This window comes from Ranitomeya imitator, chromosome 1 (genome assembly GCF_032444005.1).
Source record: "Ranitomeya imitator isolate aRanImi1 chromosome 1, aRanImi1.pri, whole genome shotgun sequence".
Lineage (NCBI taxonomy): Eukaryota > Metazoa > Chordata > Amphibia > Anura > Dendrobatidae > Ranitomeya > Ranitomeya imitator.
Genome location: NC_091282.1, coordinates 185905437 through 185925557, shown reverse-complemented (window position 1 = coordinate 185925557; position 20121 = coordinate 185905437). Strand labels below are relative to the sequence as shown.

The 20121-nt window shown below is 45.8% G+C and overlaps 1 protein-coding gene across 1 annotated transcript in view; it reads left to right on the top strand.

The window, feature by feature from the left end:
* LOC138658809 (zinc finger ZZ-type and EF-hand domain-containing protein 1-like) overlaps window positions 1–20121 on the top strand; it is a 280359-nt gene that overhangs the window by 224611 nt on the left and 35627 nt on the right. Inside the window, exons 37-44 of the mRNA XM_069745866.1 lie at window positions 532–689; window positions 776–911; window positions 999–1129; window positions 1344–1621; window positions 2636–2810; window positions 3537–3669; window positions 8819–9015; window positions 14158–14277. Of these exons, the coding sequence (XP_069601967.1) occupies window positions 532–689; window positions 776–911; window positions 999–1129; window positions 1344–1621; window positions 2636–2810; window positions 3537–3669; window positions 8819–9015; window positions 14158–14277 (1328 nt within the window). The remainder of the gene's footprint in view (window positions 1–531; window positions 690–775; window positions 912–998; window positions 1130–1343; window positions 1622–2635; window positions 2811–3536; window positions 3670–8818; window positions 9016–14157; window positions 14278–20121) is intronic.

The following is a 20121-nucleotide window of genomic DNA, read 5'->3' as shown; positions in this document are numbered from 1 at the left end:
TATGTATAACCTTTGCCCCCTCTGATTCAGTTTTCTGCCTAGGCACAGTGTACACAAAAGTGGTGTGAGCGGGGTTATGCATGGCTCAAATTCAGAGAACTAATAGATCTGCAGGAGATAAACCTGGTGGTTTATCAAAACTTCAGCAAGCAGCCCAGTAAGTGACACATTACTGGAATCAGGGTTTCTGTCCCTACATCATGCTTCTCTCAGATGGGGTAGAAAAGTATATGAAGGCCTTAAGTGCTGAGGATTATGTTTTAATGCATATCATTAAGTTTTCCATCCCTTAGTGGATTAGTGAACTATGCATTAAAGGGGAGTTCCACCTCTGCACAACCCCTTCTTAACCCCACATAAAATGAAAACAACCATGTTATCTCCTAGACTGTTGCCGGTTCTGTGATTATCGATGCTCTCAATGTTTTGTTATGTGTGCATTGTTGCCTATCTGCTTCAGCACTTTTTTATTTTATTTTTTTTAAAGTAATACATTTATTATTGTGAATGTTTATTTTTGCGTTTCTGTAGGAGTCAAAGTATCTTCATTACTCTCCATGTGGACTAGCACTGAACAGGAGCTGCCTTGTATTAAGTCTGCCAGTGATGAGGTTACGGAGGGCAGCAGTGGTAGTCCGGAGAATAAGGCTACCGAGGCTCAAGATACCACAGTAAGACAGCCAAAAAAGGTATTTCTGGTTATATGGCAAAATTATTTCTTCACTAATAAAAATAAGAATGGTAATTGTTTTTTTTTTTTGCTTCCTTTATGTAGAGCAAAGGGGATATAGACACAAATATACCTATCCTCAACAAGGCGCGCAGTATAGGGGGACTTCAAGAAAAGGACCTGACCTCAAAACAATCCAGCAATGATGAGGATGCCGGGCACACGAAGGAGCAATATCTTTGTAAGTGACTTTATCATAGCCATTTCCTGCCTTTCTGCATAGGTACAATTTATTCTTTCACTTCAATATTCTTCCCCTTCGGTGTAGTTCCTGGAGACTTGTCCAAGAAGACCATCATTGATAAGGCTGTAATTCTCAGCCCAGACCAGGTCTTTGCAGAGTGCTCTCAAGAACGTATTTTGGGGCTGATAGCTGCTATGTTGCCTCCTTTGAAATCGGTAAGACTTTTGTAAGCCTTTTTTTGTAAAAAAAAAAAAATACATAAAAAATGTTGGCAAATTATTATTTTTTCAATAATAAGAGTGTAGAAGATTAGATTAATGTATGATAACATTCCTTACAATGGAATTGGTAGAGCATCTGATTGTATTCCAGTCTTTCTGATCTCTTTATGAACTATTCTTACTTAGGGATTTCCATTTTCTCCTCTAGGATGCAGTGGGCTCCATAGTGAACCTCCAACAAGTGTTGCCACTGATGTTCCAGGTTGTTATATCCAATGCTGGCCATTTAAACGAGTCCTACCATCTAACCTTGGGCCTCCTGGGACAGCTAATCCTGAGGCTAAACCCTTGTGAGGTGGATAATGCAGTGAAGAAGGTTCTGTCTTTGATGCACAGTCTACTTTCTTCTGATGATGGAGGTTCTGTTCCAGATGGCTGGATAACAACTCGGCTGCTTTTCAGCCTAGGAGCTATGTGCCTGGACAGGTTTGTTTAAAACATTTCTTAATATACAATAGCAGACATTTTTCCCAATTTTTCTCTGATGAATTGAGCAGCCCTATTAACTGCACATTGCAGCTCCTGCTGTTGGCTAGGAGTTATATGGGTATGTTCACACACATTTGTTGATGCGGTTTTCTGCATAAAAACTGCCATGGAAATTACATATCATTTTTTTTTTTTGGGCGCTACTGCATTTTTATCTCAATGGCGAAAAACTGCTATAAAATGGCTGAATTAATTGACATACATAATTTTTAAAAAAAAAAATTCATTCACCACAAGTCATAAAATGCCAGGAAAAGAAGCTCATCTTGTGAATGAGATTTATAAAATCTCCAGTCATTTGGATGTTACTGTAAAGCGCTTTCTTTTTTTACATAGAAAAATTCTGTCTATTAACTATAGGCCTATGAGGCACTTTCTGAAGTCACTGCAATAGCGCTGATGTTCTGTGAGATTATGTATTGCATGTCCACACTGTCATTGAAAGGGAAGCTTGTCAACTGAATGCTGTCCAAACCGTGAGCGGCATGGGTCGGAGCCGGGTATACTTTAAAGATCCGACTGGGGACCATAGGCTGTAACAAAGCTAGTATGGCTTTGCCCCCTGGCTGCTTTTTTTTCAAGCGATCTCCAGTTGATTGACAGGCCTCTTGATATTGGAGAATCTGGACGCGGCAACGCCAGACTAGTCTCTTCTCTGGCTATCGTTCCCAATAGAAACATTGGTATATATTTTCTCTGAAAGCAGTTTGGACAGCGTGAATCAGGTGACTGGTTTCCTTTAAATAGGTGCCATGTATAACAATACCCTTAAAGGTGTGGATGCATGCAGCTTTCAGCCATGATATTACTTGATCCATAGAAGTTAGAAACAATCATATTGCAGCACAAATCCTTCTTTAATTGCTTGTGTTGACAAAATTAGTTTGCACAAGTATTAATTCCAGTGTGTTTTATACTTTCTAAGTATTTTTTTGTTTTGCTTTTTTTCAGCAAAGTTGGAATTGATTGGGCATGCACAATGTCTGATATCCTGAGAGAGTTAAACAACTCTTCAAAATGGCACAAAGTGATGACGGCTTTCACAGATCACTGTATGCAAGAGCTGCCCCATAAGCTAAAAAATACAAATATCTTTACATTATTAGTCTTGGTTGGATTTCCAGAGGTAAGACATCACTCGGAAGTGTTGCTTTTATTGTTCTGTAGGATCTTACATTGTTATACTAATCAGTAACTATACCCATGTGGGAGTTATTATTATTGAAGGGAACCCGTCAGGTCCTCCATGCCTTCCAACCCAGCAGTATTCACCTATGTAGAACTGCATTCCCTCCCAAACCTGCCCTGTATAATGTTAGTGAGTGAAAGCAGGGTATAATATATCCATTTATAATGTCCCCATTTGCTATGCTAATGAGGGATTTGACTAATTGATGGGGCATTGGTGTCTCCAGACTAGTCAGCCCTTTTTTCAGGTTATCACACCCCTGTAGGTGTGATAACTTAATGTGCACGAGCAGTGACACTGCTGGAATGAGAGGCGCGCATGCGCTAGATTTGATGCCTGTGCAAATTATGTTAGCAGCCATTACATAACACACTGGTAAAGCCTTTTTAATTTAAAATAAGCTCTTGGGGGCAGATTCTCATGCAGATCAGTGTCCTACCCAAATAAACGACTTAGGAGGGTTAATCCTAGTGACAGATTCCCTTTAACTAGTGAGAAAAAGTTTCATCACATAATTGTACTTTTCCTAAACCAAATGAGCCTTTGTACTGAAGGGGTGTTGACATCTGCTTTTCCTATACACACAGCATCGCATGTCTCTGAAGCGGTTTGCTTTTATGCATACGCTTGGTTTCCTACATCTGTATACCCTTTTCACTACAGGTACTATGTATGGGAACACGAGCTGTATATATAGACAATGCCAAAGAGCCTCATGATGTGATTATGTTAAAGCACTTTACAGAGAAAAATAGAGCTGTGATTGTCGACATCAAAACAAGAAAGCGCAAAACTGGTAAGTATCATAAACACAATGGTTCTATAGTAAAGACATCTCAATAATTAAAGGGGTGTTCCTCCCTTGTGCATATTTTTAGTGGATGTGGGAGCCACTAATGGGAACTGCATCTAGAGAACAGAACCAAGTCACACTCCAGTCAGTGGAGTGGGGGTCGAAATTTCCACAAATAAAATACATGGGAGTTCTCCTTCACCACATTGGGTGATACAGGACCGTGGGTGTATGCTGCTGCCACTAGGAGGCTGACTCTAAGTGAATACAAAAAAGGGTTAGCTCCTCTTCTGCAGTATACACCACCCACTGGCTCCGGATAGAACCAGTTCATGCTTGGTGTCTGTCTAAGTGGGGTCTGCTATTCAGACCATACTTTTTTTATTTTTTACATTTTTTTAAACCTTTTTTCCATGAGGAAGACTGGGGAGACGGACCCTTTCAAGGGGCCAATCTCCCCCAATCAACAACAGGCGAGTATCGCCTCCCCGTATCCTCTCCTGCGACGTGGGATGCCAGGCTTGAGCTATTTTAGAGGCGACTGATCCCTTCAGGGCGCCGATCTTCCCGCACCAGCAACAGACGGGAACATGGAGTGTCACCTCCATGTACCCCTTTCTGAGCTAGGCCACAGCCGGACACAGCCCTGTGAAATCCTAGGGGAGCGAACCCTTAAGATACAGAGGCCCCCCCATGGTGTCCATGCTGCTCCCACTGCACCACCACTGATGCAACAGCGGTGCTGCAGGGAGCTGGAAGGTCCCTCTCCACCTCAAAGGGTCAGTGGATTTGAGGGTTCCTGTCGCAGTCCTAACCTGCATGCAGAGTGACAGCATGTCTCTACCTTAAACCTCAAGCCCACTAAAACAGTGTTTTTTACTTCATGCACATCCTGTCAGGGAGACATACTACTCCACTCTGTCAGGCTTGCGATCCTAAATGGGCTCAGGAGCCCTCCACCGTGACTGACCCCACGATGACTAGTCCCCCTGAGGGGGCTTTGTCACTATCGCTATCTATGGCTTCTTTAACTAAGGTTATAGAGTCCCTTCAGTATCCTTCCAGGAGCAGGACCACTAATCCATCTGTCTCAGAGAATTCCCCTACATCAGGGAAATCATCGGCCTGCAGGGGCCGTCCTCACTTAAGACAGACAGGCATCTAAGAAACGGGTACATAGCTCATCCCCAGGCCCTCTGGCGATTCGGCGTCTGTTTGCTCTGCTTCTCGCTCTCCCTCTCCAGGGTCGTACAGTGAACATGAGTCTGAATCTGAGTCGGATTGGCCCCTTGACTTAGAGTCCCCAGGTTATGAGGCTACCGTGGCTAGTCTCATTGAGGCCTTCAACCAGTCACTGCAGGTCGACAAAGAGTCTACTTCTTCTCACGCGGATAACGCAGTGTCTTCTAAAATGACTAAACGTCCTCATAGTATGTTTGCCATTCACCCTGAGTTCCAGGACATAGTCTGGCAACATAGGGAGCGCCCAGACTAATGCTTTGCAGGTCAGAGATCTTTGGAGACCAGATATCCCTTCTCACCCGACCTCCGCAAACAATGGACGGAATCACCTCCAGTGGAGCTTTCCTTATCACATTTATTCTCCAAGACTCTTCTGTCCCTACCGGCTGGATCTTCCATTAAAGATGCCACAGATCGCCTGATTGACAGCCTCGCTCATTCAGTTTTCGAAGCGTCTGGCTCGGCACTTTTTCCCTCCTTAGCAGCGACCTGGTTAGCCAAAGCCGTGGCTTACTGGGTAGATTCCCTGCATAAGGCCATACAGAAGAGTGATCTTCCCCCTGAGATAGCGGAGTTGGCCTATCAAATTTCTTTGGCCGGGGACTTTTTAGTAAATGCTTCCCTAGACGCAGCTAATTGCTCTGCACTTACAGCTTCAAACACAGTAGCTATTAGAAGGGCACTATGCCTGAGGAACTGGCGATCGGACTCTACAGCTAAAAAGTCCTTAACATCCCTTCCCTATCTCAGCGGTCAGTTAGTTGGGAACAGCCTGGACCAACTGATTTCAGACGCTACAGGTGGGAAGAGTAAATTCCTCCCCCAGCAGAGAATTAGGCACCCTATCCGCCGTCTGCTCCAGACACATTTTCAGTCCTTTTGCAATAATTACGGGTGGTCCTCGATGGCTAGTTCCCCCGGTCGGGGCGCCCTGCTCACAGGGACAAGAGTCCTCAGTCCTCATGCAAACTCAACTACTCGTGGAAGGGTCACCCCAAGCAGTCCAGATCTAGGTGATCCAAACCCCTCAAATCCTCGACTAAATGACTCGCAACATTGCACGGATGACACCAGCAGAGTAGGCGGCCACCTACTCCTGTTTCGCCATGTCTGGCTCGCAGTCGTTCACGACGAGTGGGTCAGAGATCGTGTCCTTCGGGTACAAAATAGAATTTTCTCCCCCCATCAACCCGATTCTTTGCTTCCCGTCCCCCCGAAGCGGGAATGCAGGCTCGGGCCTTTTACCAAGCCATCGATTCACTCCGCTGAGACGGGGTCATTGCACCGGTCCCAGACAACAAAAGGTTCCAAGGGTTCTATTCAAATCTGTTCACGGTACTAAAGAAGGTTGGCACAGTCAGACCGATCCTGGACTTAAAGGTTCTAAACAAATTCGTCAGTGTCCCTACCGATATCAGCCTCCTCAGCTGGGGAGCAGTTTTTCGTCATCACTGGCCAGGGGAGTTGGTCTCCTCAGGAGTCGCGTCTTCCCATCAAAGTCCTGGAGAGCCGAGAGAATTGGCAGTCCCTGCGTCAGTTTCATCATCTCCTAGCAGGCCGCCCCATCCGTATCCAGTCAGACAATGCCACAGCTGTGGCCTATATCAATCATCAGGGGGCACTTGCAGCAAAGCTGCAATGCGTGAAGTGGAGCACATCCTTCGCTGGTCCGTAAGGAACCACTCGGTCATATCGGCCATTCACATTCCAGGAGTGGAAAATTGGGCCGCGGATTTCCTCAGCCGTCAAGACCTGGCCTCGGGAGAGTGGTCTCTCCTTCAGGAAATTTTCCAGCAGATCTGCCTTCCATGGGGGACTCCGGACGTAGACCTGATGGCTTCTTGGTTCAATGCCAAGGTACCCGAGTTTGTGGCCCGATCCCGGGATCCGAGAGCCATCAGGTTGGACGCTATGGTCCTTCTCTGGAGTCGCTTCCGTCTTCCATATCTGTCCCCTCCTGTTTCCCTTGCTTCCGAAGGTCATCAGTAAGATCAAGGCGAAGAGGTTACCGGTGATTCGGATTGCTCCGGACTGGCCACGTCGAGCGTGGTACGTGGAACTCGCTCAACTGGTTGCAGACGTCCCTTGGCAATTGCCAGATCGCTCGGATCTGCTTTCTCAGGATCCGATTTACCACCAGAACTCAGGGGCCCTGTGTTTGACGGCTTTGCCGTTGAATCCTGGGTTCTGACCCAAGTGGGTTTTTCCCACAAAGTAGTTTCCACCATGATCAGTGCTCGAAAGCCGGTGTTGGTGCGTATTTATCATCGGATCTGGTCATTCTCCGCTCATTTTCAACATTCACACCCTTTTGGAATTTCTTCAGTCCGGTCTGGACTTGGGCCTAGCGCCGAGCGCCCTCAAAGGGCGAGTCTCGGCCTTGTCCGTCCTGTTCCAGCGTAAGATCGCTTCCAAACCCCAGGTGAGAACGTTATTTCAGGGAGTCTCCCACGTGGTACCTCCCTAGAGCACCTCTAGACGTGTGGAACCTTAATTTGGTCCTAGGTGTCCTGCAAGAGTCTCCCTTCGAGCCGTTGCAGGACATCTCCCTATCTCTCCTTTCATGGAAGGTTGCCTTCCTTGTCGCGATTGCTTCAATCTGAAGAGTCTCGGAGTTGGCTGCGCTTTCCTGTCGAACTCCCTTTCTGGTTTTTCACCATGACAAGGTGGTCCTCAAACCATCCCCGTCCTTCCTTCCTGAGGTGGTGTCTTCTTTTCACCTTAACGAGGATATTGTGCTTCCCTTATTTTTGTCCTGCTCCGGTTCACCGCATGGAGAAGGCTTTTCACTCGTTGGATCTTGTGAGGGCTCTTAAAAAGTTAGTATCTAGGACAGCATCTTTTCGCCAGACAGATGCCCTGTTCGTGCTCCCGGTGGGACACCGGAAGGGATTGGCCGCTTCTAAGTTGGCAATAGCCAGATGGATTAGGTCGGCTATTCAAGAAGCTTACCGGGCCGGAGGCAAGAAGATTCCAGCAGAGATCAAGGCACACTCCACTTGGTCGGTAGGTGCTTCGTGGGCCATTCGGCATTAAGCGTCTGCAGAGCAGGTCTGCAAAGCGGCGACCTGGTCTAGCGTGCACACTTTCTCAAAGCATTATAATGTCCATACTCAGGCATAAGCAGACATCTTGCAGGCAGCGGTAGCGCATTTTTAGACAGCAGGTGCCTTGAGTTTGCTCTGTTATTTCCCACCCAGGGACTGCTTTGGGACATCCCACGGTCCTGTGTCCCCCAATGTGGCGAAGGAGAAATAAGGATTTATGTATACTCACCGTAAAATCCTTTTCTCCGAGCCACTCATTGGGGAACACGGCACCCACCCTTTTGGCCTCTTGCCTATGATGAGTGTTGTAGTTTTGACATGTTTTTCCTACTGTAAATTTTTGATAATCTCCTACTGCTTGGTCACTGAACTGGTTCTATCTGGAGCCTGTGGGTGGTGTATACTGCAGAGGAGGAGCTAACCCTTTTTTGTATTCACTTAGTGTCAGCCTCCTAGTGGCAGCAGCATACTCCCACGGTCCTGTGTCTCCCAATGAGTGGCTCGGAGAAAAGGATTTTATGGGGAGTACACAAAAATCCCTATTTCCAACCACTTCTTCACTGTCACTCATCAGTGGCCCGTTTTCTAGACAGCTGTTGCTGTTATTCGTGGGACCCACATCTATTTTACATTTGACACTTGGATAGGCCATAAATGCACGACATGTTAATATTTTTCTAATGAGGGAATATTAGATTAGATCATCTTGTATTGTCTCATATCCAGATCTGATCATGGTATATTTGCTTATTGCTTTATATGTAGTTTCTCAATATGTAGAGTTGCCTTCTTGGCTCCCCACAAATGTGGTATAGCAGATTTGTCTACACGTCTTTATAATTTCTGAATATCCCTCAATCCAGTGAAAGATTATCAGCTGATACATAACAGTGACATCGATGGACGGCTTTCTTATAATAATCTGAAGAAATATCTGCAACACTTTGCTTCCATTTCCCGCAATCTCCTGCAGTCCATCTTGGACAACAGCTGTGCAGAAGCTGTGGAAGCGACTTGGGTCCTGTCACTGACTCTAAAGGGATTATATAAAACACTTAAGGTAACGCTGATCTATCCTATTCAAGTTATTTATAATGATTGTAATTTCCAATATATCAGACGCAAAGTAGCATGAAGCGGTATGTGTATAAAGAAAGAGGCACTGAGAAATGAGAGCTAGTTTGGCGCTATGAGCAAGTTGTTTTCTCATTTTAATAAATCACCCCTAAGTGTCAATAGCTACAAAGGTGTATTGACAATCTAACTGTATATTTTTGTAATCCACTTGTACTTAAAGGGGTTGTCTGGCCTTGGAATACAAGTCTGCAGTCATTCTCTGTGTCTGCAGACTTGTGAATCCTCACATTGCGTCATTGTCTGCTGCTGGTGGCAAGTCTGTAACCACAAGTATGTGATTACAATACATTTGGTCATGTGCTGACTAGACGTGCGCGGCCTTGCTCAATGCAAGGGTATTGAGAAAGGCCGGACACTTCTAGTCGGAATGTGGCTAGAAGTGTATGGATCGCGTACTTGTGGTCACATGATTGCCGGCTCCAGTGGCCAGTATTGGAGAATCCTCACAGCGTGCAGTGCAGTGTTCGGGATGTGAGGATTCAAAAGTCTGCCCTTATAAAGTGACTGCAGACTTGTACCCTAAGGCCGGACAACTTCTTTATATTTACCATAGAGTTAATAGTTGAAAGTGTATTCCCATCTCCAAGATCGTATCCCAATATGTAGTAAGTGCAGTAATAGCAAATACCTCCAATTGGAAATGTAGTATTGGTCTTCTGATTTGCTAGGTCGCTTACACCATGTGCAGGCATCGCAGTAGTTTAAGTATCCATGGTTATCACCACTTATATAGTGACCGTTAGCAGTTAGTGGTCTTCAACATGGTTAGCTAAGCTCCTACAATGCCCTGTACGTGGGTTAAGTGACAAAGGGAATCAGAAAAACTATGCTGCATTTCTAATTGGAGGTATTTGTTGATATTATTATTACTACACCTACTACATACTATCACAAGTGGCCTTAAACAACCCGTAGCCCAAAGAAGCGAACCATGAACAATAAAAACACTAGACTTTGTTTAAGAACATTAAAATGTTTAAGACAAAAAGAGATAAAGAAACAAGCGTCCAGTAGGGAATGCCCCCGGAAGAAGCTAGGGTGAAACGCGCGTTGGGGCGGCAGGGCCGGGTCTCTCGGTCGGCTTTGGCTCCAATACTGGTCTCTTGGTCTCTTTCTTGCTGCACATCAGGTAATATCATTTATTTATGACATTATTAGTCTGGAACTCCTTTTGATAATCTACTGAGAAATTTACACTGTGGATATATGGAACTTTCACTTCATCCCTTATATGGTGTCAATGCAGTATGACCTATACGGAGTTTCTTATATTGACAGCAACTGGTGCTGGGGTCATTATTTTTGCCTCAAAGAATCTATTTTGAAATTGTGTATTATACCTTCTACTTTAGGATTACCGTAATCAATATTGATCTTATATGGGGATTCATTATATTGGTGCTGTTAATTTACTACTCTTGGTATGTGACTTTCTTTTTGTCTTTTAATGATCTTAACCCTTTAACCCCCAGAGCTTTTTTCGGATTTTCGTTTTCGTTTTTCTTTCCCCTCCTTCCCAGAGGCATAACTTTTTTATTTTTCCATCAGTATGACCATGTGAGGGCTTATTTTTTGCGGGATAAGTTGTACATTTGAACAACACCATTGGTTTTACCATGTCGTGTACTAGAAAACGGGAAACAAAATTCCAAGTGCAATCCCACACTTGTTTTTTGTTTGGCTTTTTTGCTAGGTTCACTAAATGCTTAAACTGACCTGCCATTATGATTCTATGGGTCATTGCGAGTTCATAGACACCAAACATGCCTAGGTCCTTTTTTATCTCAGTGGTGAAAAAAAACTCCAAACTTTGCTAAAAAAAAACAACAAAAAAATTGCACAATTTTCCGATACCCATAGCGTCTCCAGTTTTGTGATCTGGTTTTGGGTGAGGGCTTATTTTTTTTTTGCGTGCCGAGCTGACGTTTTTAATACCATTTTGGTGCAGATGCGTTCTTTTTTTCATCTCCCATTCCACATTGTTAATGTACCCACATATTTTAGCAACTCATCTTAATATATGCAACAAGGACTAGAGTCTAAACATGCTAAAAAAAAATCAAAGTTTATTTATTACATGAAGCTACAGTCAAAAAGTTATATAATACATAATTACAGATACGAATGGGTACAAATGTGATTTGATCCCTAGGTGAAAAGTAGGTCGGGGGATAGGTCAGGACATAATAATCTAAATAGCTACAACGAAGAATGATGTTTCCACTTCATGTGGTATCATAGGAAACATATGGAAAACTGGTGCCCTTATTCAATATAGCCCTATACTGGGGAAATGAGTCTGACAGGCTGTATTTAGATTATGTCCTGACCTATTCCCCGGCCTATTTTTTATCTAGGGATCAAATCAGTTTTAAACCCATTCATATCTGTAATGCAGCAGCTACCGGTAAATGTCAAAAGTAAAAATAGATACCAATAAAAGTAAAATTAATTGAGACATCAGTAGGCTAAGTGTTTTTGAATATACATATTGAATCAGGAGCCCCATATAATGCTCCATACAGTTTATGATGGGCCCCATAAGATGCTCCATATTAAAATATGCCCCATATAATCCTGCATAAAGGTTAATAATGGCCCCATAAGATGCTCCATAGACACTTTTGCCCAATATAATGCTGCACAAATTCTGATTATAGCCCAATAAGATGCTCCATTAAGATATTTGCCCCATATAGTGCTGCACAAATGTTATGGCCCCATAAGATGCTCCATACAGACACTTGCCCCATATAGTGCTGCACAAACCTTGATTATGGCCATATAAGATGCTCCATACAGACACTTGCCCCATATACCGTAATGCTCCACAAACGTTAATTATGGCCCCACACAGACACTTGCCCCATATACCGTAATGCTCCACAAACGTTAATTATGGCCCCACACAGACACTTGCCCCATATAGTGCTGCGCAAACCTTATCGCCCCATATAGTGCTGCACAAACGTTATGGCCCCTTATAGTCCTCACAAACGTTATGGCCCCATATAGTGCTGCACAAACGTTATGGCCCCATATAGTGCTGCACAAACGTTATGGCCCCATATAGTGCTGCACAAACGTTATGGCCCCATATAGTGCTGCACAAATGTTATGGCCCCATACAGTGCTGCACAAATGTTATGGCCCCATATAGTGCTGCACAAATGTTATGGCCCCATATAGTGCTGCACAAATGTTATGGCTCCATAGATGCTCCATACAGACACTTTCCCCATTTGCTGCGATAAAAAAAAATAAATCACATACTCACCTCTCCGTCGCTCAGGCCCCCGGCACTTTCAATAGGTACCTGCTCCTTGTTCCGGTGCGGCTCCGTCTTCTGCACTGACGTTCAGCAGAGGGCGTGCAGTAACCACGTTACCGCGCCCTCTGACCTGAGCGTCACTGCTGAAGACAGAGCGATGCCCGGAACGAGGAAAGGTGACTATCGCGCAGCGCTCCCCCACCCCGTTATACTTACCTGCTTCTGGCGCGGTGCAGTCCCTGGCTTCCCCGACGCCGCAGCTTCATCCTGTACTGAGCGGTCACCGTTACGGCTCATTACAGTAATGAGTAATGAGCGGTACCATGTGACCGCTCAGTACAGGAAAAATCTGCTGCTGCCGGCGCCGGGGAAGCCAGGGACCTGCAGGGACCACGCCAGGAGTAGGTGAGTATAATTTCACAGCCCCCGCTCCCCCCTCCCCTGCCGACCCCTGCGTATGACTCGAGTATAAGCCGAGGGGGGGGACTTTCAGCCCAAAAAAGTGGGCTGAAAATCTCGGCTTATACTCGAGTATATACGGTATGTAGTTTATTTATGAAGATTTCAGAATAATGCAATGAATACACAGGATTCGGCCGACCGGGCGTGACCAATTAGCGAAGCGTGGTTCAAATCCCGCGCCAATTTGCGGCCAGACTGCGCCTGTCGCTGATTGTTCGCAGCCGGGCACGTAGTATATAGCACAGCCACGTAGTATATAGCACAGCCCACGTAGTATATAGCACAGCCCACGCAGCATAGAGCTCAGCCCACGCAGTATAGAGCTCAGCCCACGCAGTATATTGCACAGCCCACATACTATATAGCACAGGCCACGTAGTATATACCACAGCCCACGTAGTATATACCACAGGCCACGCAGTATATAACACAGGCCACACAGTATATAGCACAGCCCACGTAGTATATAGCACAGCGAGGTAGTATATAGCACAGCGCACGTAGTATATAGCAATGTGGGCACCATAGTTATATACTCACCTTCTGGCGGCCCCCGGATCCAGCCCAGGCCTTTAGCGATGCTCGTCGCGACGCTCCGTTCCCAGTAATGCCTTGTGGCAATAACCCGTGATGATGTAGTGGTCTCGCGAGACTGCTACGTCATCAAAGCTCGTTGTCGCAATGCATTCTTGGGACCGGAGCGTCGCGAGGAGCGGGAAAGGCTGGCTCGGACGACGGAAGATGAGAATATGATTTTTTTATTATTATTTTTAACATTATATGTATTTACTATTGATGCTGCGCTATGTGGGCGCTGACTGGAGGGGAGTATGGAGGGGGCACTGACTGGAGGGGATTAGGGACTGTGCCTGTCACTGATTGGTCGCGACTGGCTGGCCGCGACCAATCAGCAATGCGGGGTTTCCGTTACAGACAAACAGACGGAAGTGGACCTTAGACAATTATATAGATAGATTATATCACTTTTTGACTGTAACTTCATGTTGTAATAAATAAACTTTGATATTTTTTAGCATGTTTAGACTCTAGTCGTCCTTGTTATATATGGTTTACATACTGTGGTTTTCTTCATGTAAGAAAAATGGATTTGATGTTAGGACACCCAAATGTAGGCCTAATCTGTGATTTTATTCTTTGAAAATGTAAGATCTGTTAGTATGATTTTGTAATTGTTTTGAAGACTTATTGTATTAGTCCCATGGATATCGTAATGCTATTTTCATTGTTGTTTTCCTATGCAAGTCTGACTTGTTTCATATGTGTATTATTCTAGTCTCTGACTTGTTGACTCATAGTAATTTCATGTTGCAGAATCATGATTTTGAAGAAATTCAGTCTGCATTTATCCAGTCGGGACTGTTAAGGTTATTGGTGAGGAAATGTAGCAAAGGAACTGGTTTCAGTAAAACTTGGCTTCTCCGTGATCTGGAGGTATGACTTGTTTCATATATACATGAAATACTTCTACATTGTTGATTTTGATATGCATTTGCTCCATATAACTTCTTTACTGTAACAACTGTAAAACTGTATGAACTACTTCTTAATTTCTTTCAGAAAAACCAGATTACAAACTTGGGAAACCCTAATTTATAGATCTACAAGTCCTACTATGCAATTTTGATAATGATTGTCCTGATAAACAATTGTGCTTAAGTTTGACATGGGTAACAAGTTTCGACTTCCGATGGACATTATGGCCTAACTATAGAATTACAATTTCTTTGTGTTCGCTAAAAGAAGCTAAAAAAAACCCAAACATTCATTCAGTGATCTGACTTCGGGATAAGAAGTTAGATTTATTCTTTGAAGATGTCCTCATGTCACTGCTCAACTAAGATTGGCTACAGCTAGAAAACTGTAACTGTTGGCAGGAGAAGGATGTTTACATTGAGTATATCACTCCTCTTTCGAGCACTTGCTTACTATGCACATAGCACATCATTGCCCAGTGTAGCCAAAGGGTTTAGTCACTCCAGATTTAAAACAAAACAACCAGAATATATAAAAGAACTCCCATGAAATTTTTCATCCTCTAAATATATTGCAGGCATCATAGTGTATATAGCACTGTGTACTTACAATTGCTCATTTGCCTTTCTACAGAGAGAATTCTTCTCTTTCCTCTACTCTATGTAGAAACAGTAAGTATCTTTTCCCTGCATTTATCATTCCCCTATTCAGCTCCTGGCCCAGCTTTCCCCTCCTTCTCCTGCCAGGGACTTTTGCAGTGACTTATGTCTCATGCAGGGATAATGATTTCCTGTCTCTACATAGTTTAGGTAGTCTATTTTTAATCATGTGACGTCATAGAATGGAAAAGTGAAGAATTAGCTGGGTAGGAAGGCAAAGTGAGTAAATGTAAGTACAGAGTGCTATGCAGTGACATGTAACAGATTGGGCACCCCTGGCTAAAATTACAGTTTTCCAGGACGTTCCTCCTGACAGCACCACCAAGAGGTTGTCCTTCTTATCCTTTATAGCAGCGGTTCTCAACCTGGGGGTCGCGACCCCGAGGGGGGTCGAACGACCAAAACACAGGGGTCGCCACCTCTCTCACCTCCCCATCCACCTTCCCCCGTATGCAGGCTCGGACTGGGGCACCGGGACACCGGAGAATCCCCCAGCCCCTGCCTCCTTCATTTGTCCCTGCCCTGCATGCGGCGGTGCACAGTTTATTATAGCCGGCGGTCGGCGCACATGCTGTACTGAAGAATGTGAAGTGCTGAAATGATCACACACACTCATCTCGCACTGGCCTGCGACGCCGAGTCTGTGCTCAGAGGCTCTTGATAAGAGCGGCCCGTGCGCAGCGTGGTGCGAGTGCCGACCTCACTGACTTCAGCCAGCACACAGCACAGTCCGAGGAAACAGCTGACTGTGTGACTCAGAGTCAGAGAGGAGAAGACAGGGAGGGACACACGCACCCGCACGACGCACTGTCTGCACTGAGTCTGCACTGTTCATCATCACCGACCTGTTTATTGTTACTTTGCCCGCCCTCGACTCCGCCTCTTCATCAATAAAACTCTGTGGTCTGACTGGAGTCTGGACTAAGGGTGTATTCTAATGCTGATTGGCTGACAGATGCAGGCAGGAGCAGCCAATCAGCATTAGTTTTCTTTGTGTGACCTCACAGGTCACAGCACACCTCAATGAGCTGTGCTGTGATTGGTCATCTGTCCTCCTGCCCAAGCAGCACACCACAGGTCAGGCACACAGGCGCGCGCATTGTCTGCAATACTATGATTGGAGGCTGCCTGGAGCTGAGGGACGTCACATTTTTTTGGATGATCGCAGCCAGTCAGTAAGGTGTAAGTAAAATATGCCTGCAGGCAGCCTGCAGCATAGTTTGAGACACTGAGACAGTTATGGGAGGCCCCCCTGCAATCTGAAGGTGACACAACAAGGTGGGGGTCCCCCATAGAAAATTTCTAATTTCCTGTGGTCCCCCCCCCCTTCCCCACTGTCTCCTAATTTACTGTGGATCACCTCTCCCACCGTTTCACCTCTGGGGAAGGGGGCCCTCATGAAATTAGATGAAACAGTGGGGAAGGGCCCGGGGGCCCTCAGGAAATTAGGTGACGCTGTGGAGAAAGGGGCACACAGAAAATTAGGTGACACAGTGGGGAAGGCGCCCTCAGATATTTGACCCCTTCACAACATCCGCCTTACATGTATGGCGCATGTTAAATGCCATGCCACTGTCAATCTCTGACAGCCGCATTAAACATGTGGCGCCGACATGTGTGTGCATCAGACTGTTCTATTTAAACCCATGGTATGCCATGGTGAAATGTTATTTATTGGAATTCGTAATAAATATTTCTCAACATATACCGTATATACTCGAGTATAAGCCGACCCGAGTATAAGCTGTGCCATATACAATGCTCTGCACCGTTGCCCCAGATAGATACTCCACTTAAAGCTGTGCCATATATACAGTGCTCTGCACCGTTGCCCCATAGCTGTGCCATATAGTGCTCTGCACTGTTGCCCCATAGCTGTGCCATACAGTGCTCTGCACTGTTGCCCCATAGCTCTGCCATATAGTGCTCTGCACCATTGCCCCACAGCTGTGCCATATAGTGCTCTGCACCGTTGCCCCATAGCTCTGCCATATAGCGCTCTGCACCATTGCCCCATAGATGCTCCACATAAATCTGTGCTGCTGCTGCTGCAATAAAAAAATAAAAAAACATACTCACCTCTCTTGCTTGCAGCTCCTCGGCGCCATCTTCCCGGCGTCTCTCTGCACTGACTGATCAGGCAGAGGGCGGCGCGCACACTATATGCGTCATCGCGCCCTCTGACCTGCACAGTCAGTGCGGAGAGACGCCGGGAAGATGGAGCGGCGCCCGGCGTGTGGAACGAGGGAAGGTAAATATGACATACTTACCTGCTCCCGCCGTCCCGCTCCTTCCCCCGGACAGCTGTATCGAGTATATACGGTAATTGTTTTTGTGATTATTTATTATGTTTGATTTGTAGCAATGAGAATACAATACATAATGCATATCAGATATTTACATTCCGAATCATAACTAATAAAATTACAGTTTTAAAGTAGCCACCAAAATTATTTTTTGGGTTGGGGGTCACCGCAACATGAGCAACCGTATTGCGGGGTCACGGCATTAGAAAGGTTGAGAACCACTGCTTTATAGGGACAGGAACACAGAAGAGGTTAAATAGCCCCTTCCCACCACCCTTCAGTGTTTTTCCTGTCCTTATCAGGGACAGACTGTTATGATCTGGTGGCCTAGGAGCAGCATGAGACGTACTCTGGAGAAGGTGGTCCCTGTACTGACTGCAAACCCTGAACCTAGCAGCGCAACTAGAAGTAGCTGTGGGGGGTACCTAACACTCCCTAGACCCCTCGACACAGCCTAAGATCTAACTTCCCCTAAAGACAGAAACAGGAAACCTATCTTGCCTCAGAGAAAATCCCCAAAGAATAGATAGCCCCCCACAAATATTGACTGTGAGAGGAGAGGGAAATAACATACGCAGATATGAAATCAGATTTTAGCATAGGAGGCCATACTAGCTAAAAAGAAAGAATAGAACAGAGTACTATGCGGTCAGTATTAAAACACTAGAAAATATCCACCACAGAAAATACAAATCACCACATCTGACTAAAGACATGGAGGGTATATCTGCATCTCCAGAGACACAGCTAGGCTGCAAAAAATACTTCACAGACAAAGCTGGACAAGACAAAAACATGAAAATGCACAGAACTATAAGGTCCACAGCAGGTGGACAGCAAAAACAAAGCCAGGACTTGTCTTTGTAGAAAAGCACAGCAAACTGGAGAGACCAGAAGGGATGTGACTCCTCCAAAAACAATGGACAACTGGCAGGGACTAAAGAGTCCTGCAAAGCTATATACCCCAGTCCGTCCTGCAATTAGTAGATACACCTGTCCAATCCTGCAGTCCAGACACAACTGCATTACCCTCTACAACCACCGGAGGGAGCCCAAAAGCTGAATTCACAACAACAGACGCAGAAGGAAGCCCAGAGGTGCCAAGATTAAGATACCTGCGTGACTACTGTATCAGAGTCCGCTGGAGTAGGAGGCTCCCGGGAACAGCCTCATCCCTCCTTAGGGGGCTTTTGGTGGAGGCTCGGTCCGGCGGGCATACTCCACAGCATCGCTGATACCGGAGGAGGTCCATCAGCGTCTGGTCGAGCTGTGCGCTTCCAGCATCTGCTGCATCCCTCCCCAGGGGGGACCCTGGGCAGTGGCTGCTGTTTCGGCTTCCCAGGCTGCTGGCGTCTCGGGCCTGGGCCTCTGGCATGACGCGTCAGCCGGAGGCGCGCCGGTGACGAGATCCGGGGGGATGAGCCTTGGTTTCCCGGGCCGGGGAAGTGAATACCAGCCGGTGCCTTCCTCCTGGACTTTTCACCGCGGCGCGTCACCAGGAGGCGCGCCGGTGACTATATCTGGGGGCGTGACCACAGGCTCCCGGGACCAGTCCAGGAATTCCAGCGCTCCTGATCGAGGATCCATCATTCCGAGATTGTTGTCAGAGCCTTCATATCACTCTGGACACCCTCACCAGTTTTGTCTGGATAGTCAACACGGTGAAATCATCACCAATTCCTATCCAGCGCTTGGTATTTTTAGGATGACGTTCAATGCCACTCGCTCCAGGGTTCTCCTTTCAGAGGAGAAGATCTCCTGTTATGAACTGGTGGCCTAGGAGCAGCGTGAGATGTACTCTGGAGAAGGTGGTACCTGTACTGACCGCAGACCCTGAACTAGCACTGCAACTAGAAGTAGCCGTGGGAAGTACCTAACACTCCCTAGACCCCTCGACACAGCCTAAGAACTAACTTCCCCTAAAGATAGAAACGGGAAAACTATCTTGCCTCAGAGAAAATCCCCAAAGGATAGACAGCCCCCCACAAATATTGACTGTGAGAGGAGAGGAAAATGACATACGCAGACTGAAATCAGGATTTAGCAAAGGAGGCCATTATAGCTAAAAAGAAAGAATAGGACAGAGTACTATGCGGTCAGTATTAAAACACTAGAAAATATCCACCACAGAAAATACAAATCTCCACATCTGACTAAAGACATGGAGGGTATATCTGCATCTCCAGAGACACAGCTTGGCTGCAAAAAATCCTTCACAGACAAAGCTGGACAAGACAAAACATGAAAATGCACTGAACTATAAGGTCCACAGCATGTGGACAGCAAAAACAAAGCCAGAACTTATCTTTGTTGAAATGAACAGCAAAACAGGAGAGACCAGGTATGGATGTGAATCCTCCAAAAACAATAGACAACTGGCAATGACTAAAGGATCAAGCAAGACTATATAGCCCAGTCCAAATTGCAATTAAGTGGACACACCTGATAAATGCTGCGATCCAAAGACAGCAGCACTACCACTCATAACCACCGGAGGGAGCCCAAGAGCAGAATTCACAACAATCTCCGCTTTCCATCTGGGGATTCATTCCCTAAAATAACCCTCACCACATTCTCTTCAGTTCTGCATGAAAGGGCTGAGAAAGATGAAAGCCAACATGGAAATCGTACCCTTTGTTCAATTCCATACCCGTCCTCTCCAGCTGGCCGTTCTTTCAGCTTGGAACAAGTGGATATTGTTCTTGGACCATCCTATTCTACTACCATCCCAAGTGAGGCAGTCCTTGGCATGGTGGATTCTCTCCCTCTCCATTCGACTTGGGGAGATCATTCCTTCCCCTCCATTGGCAAGTCATCACGACTGATGCCAGTCTCTT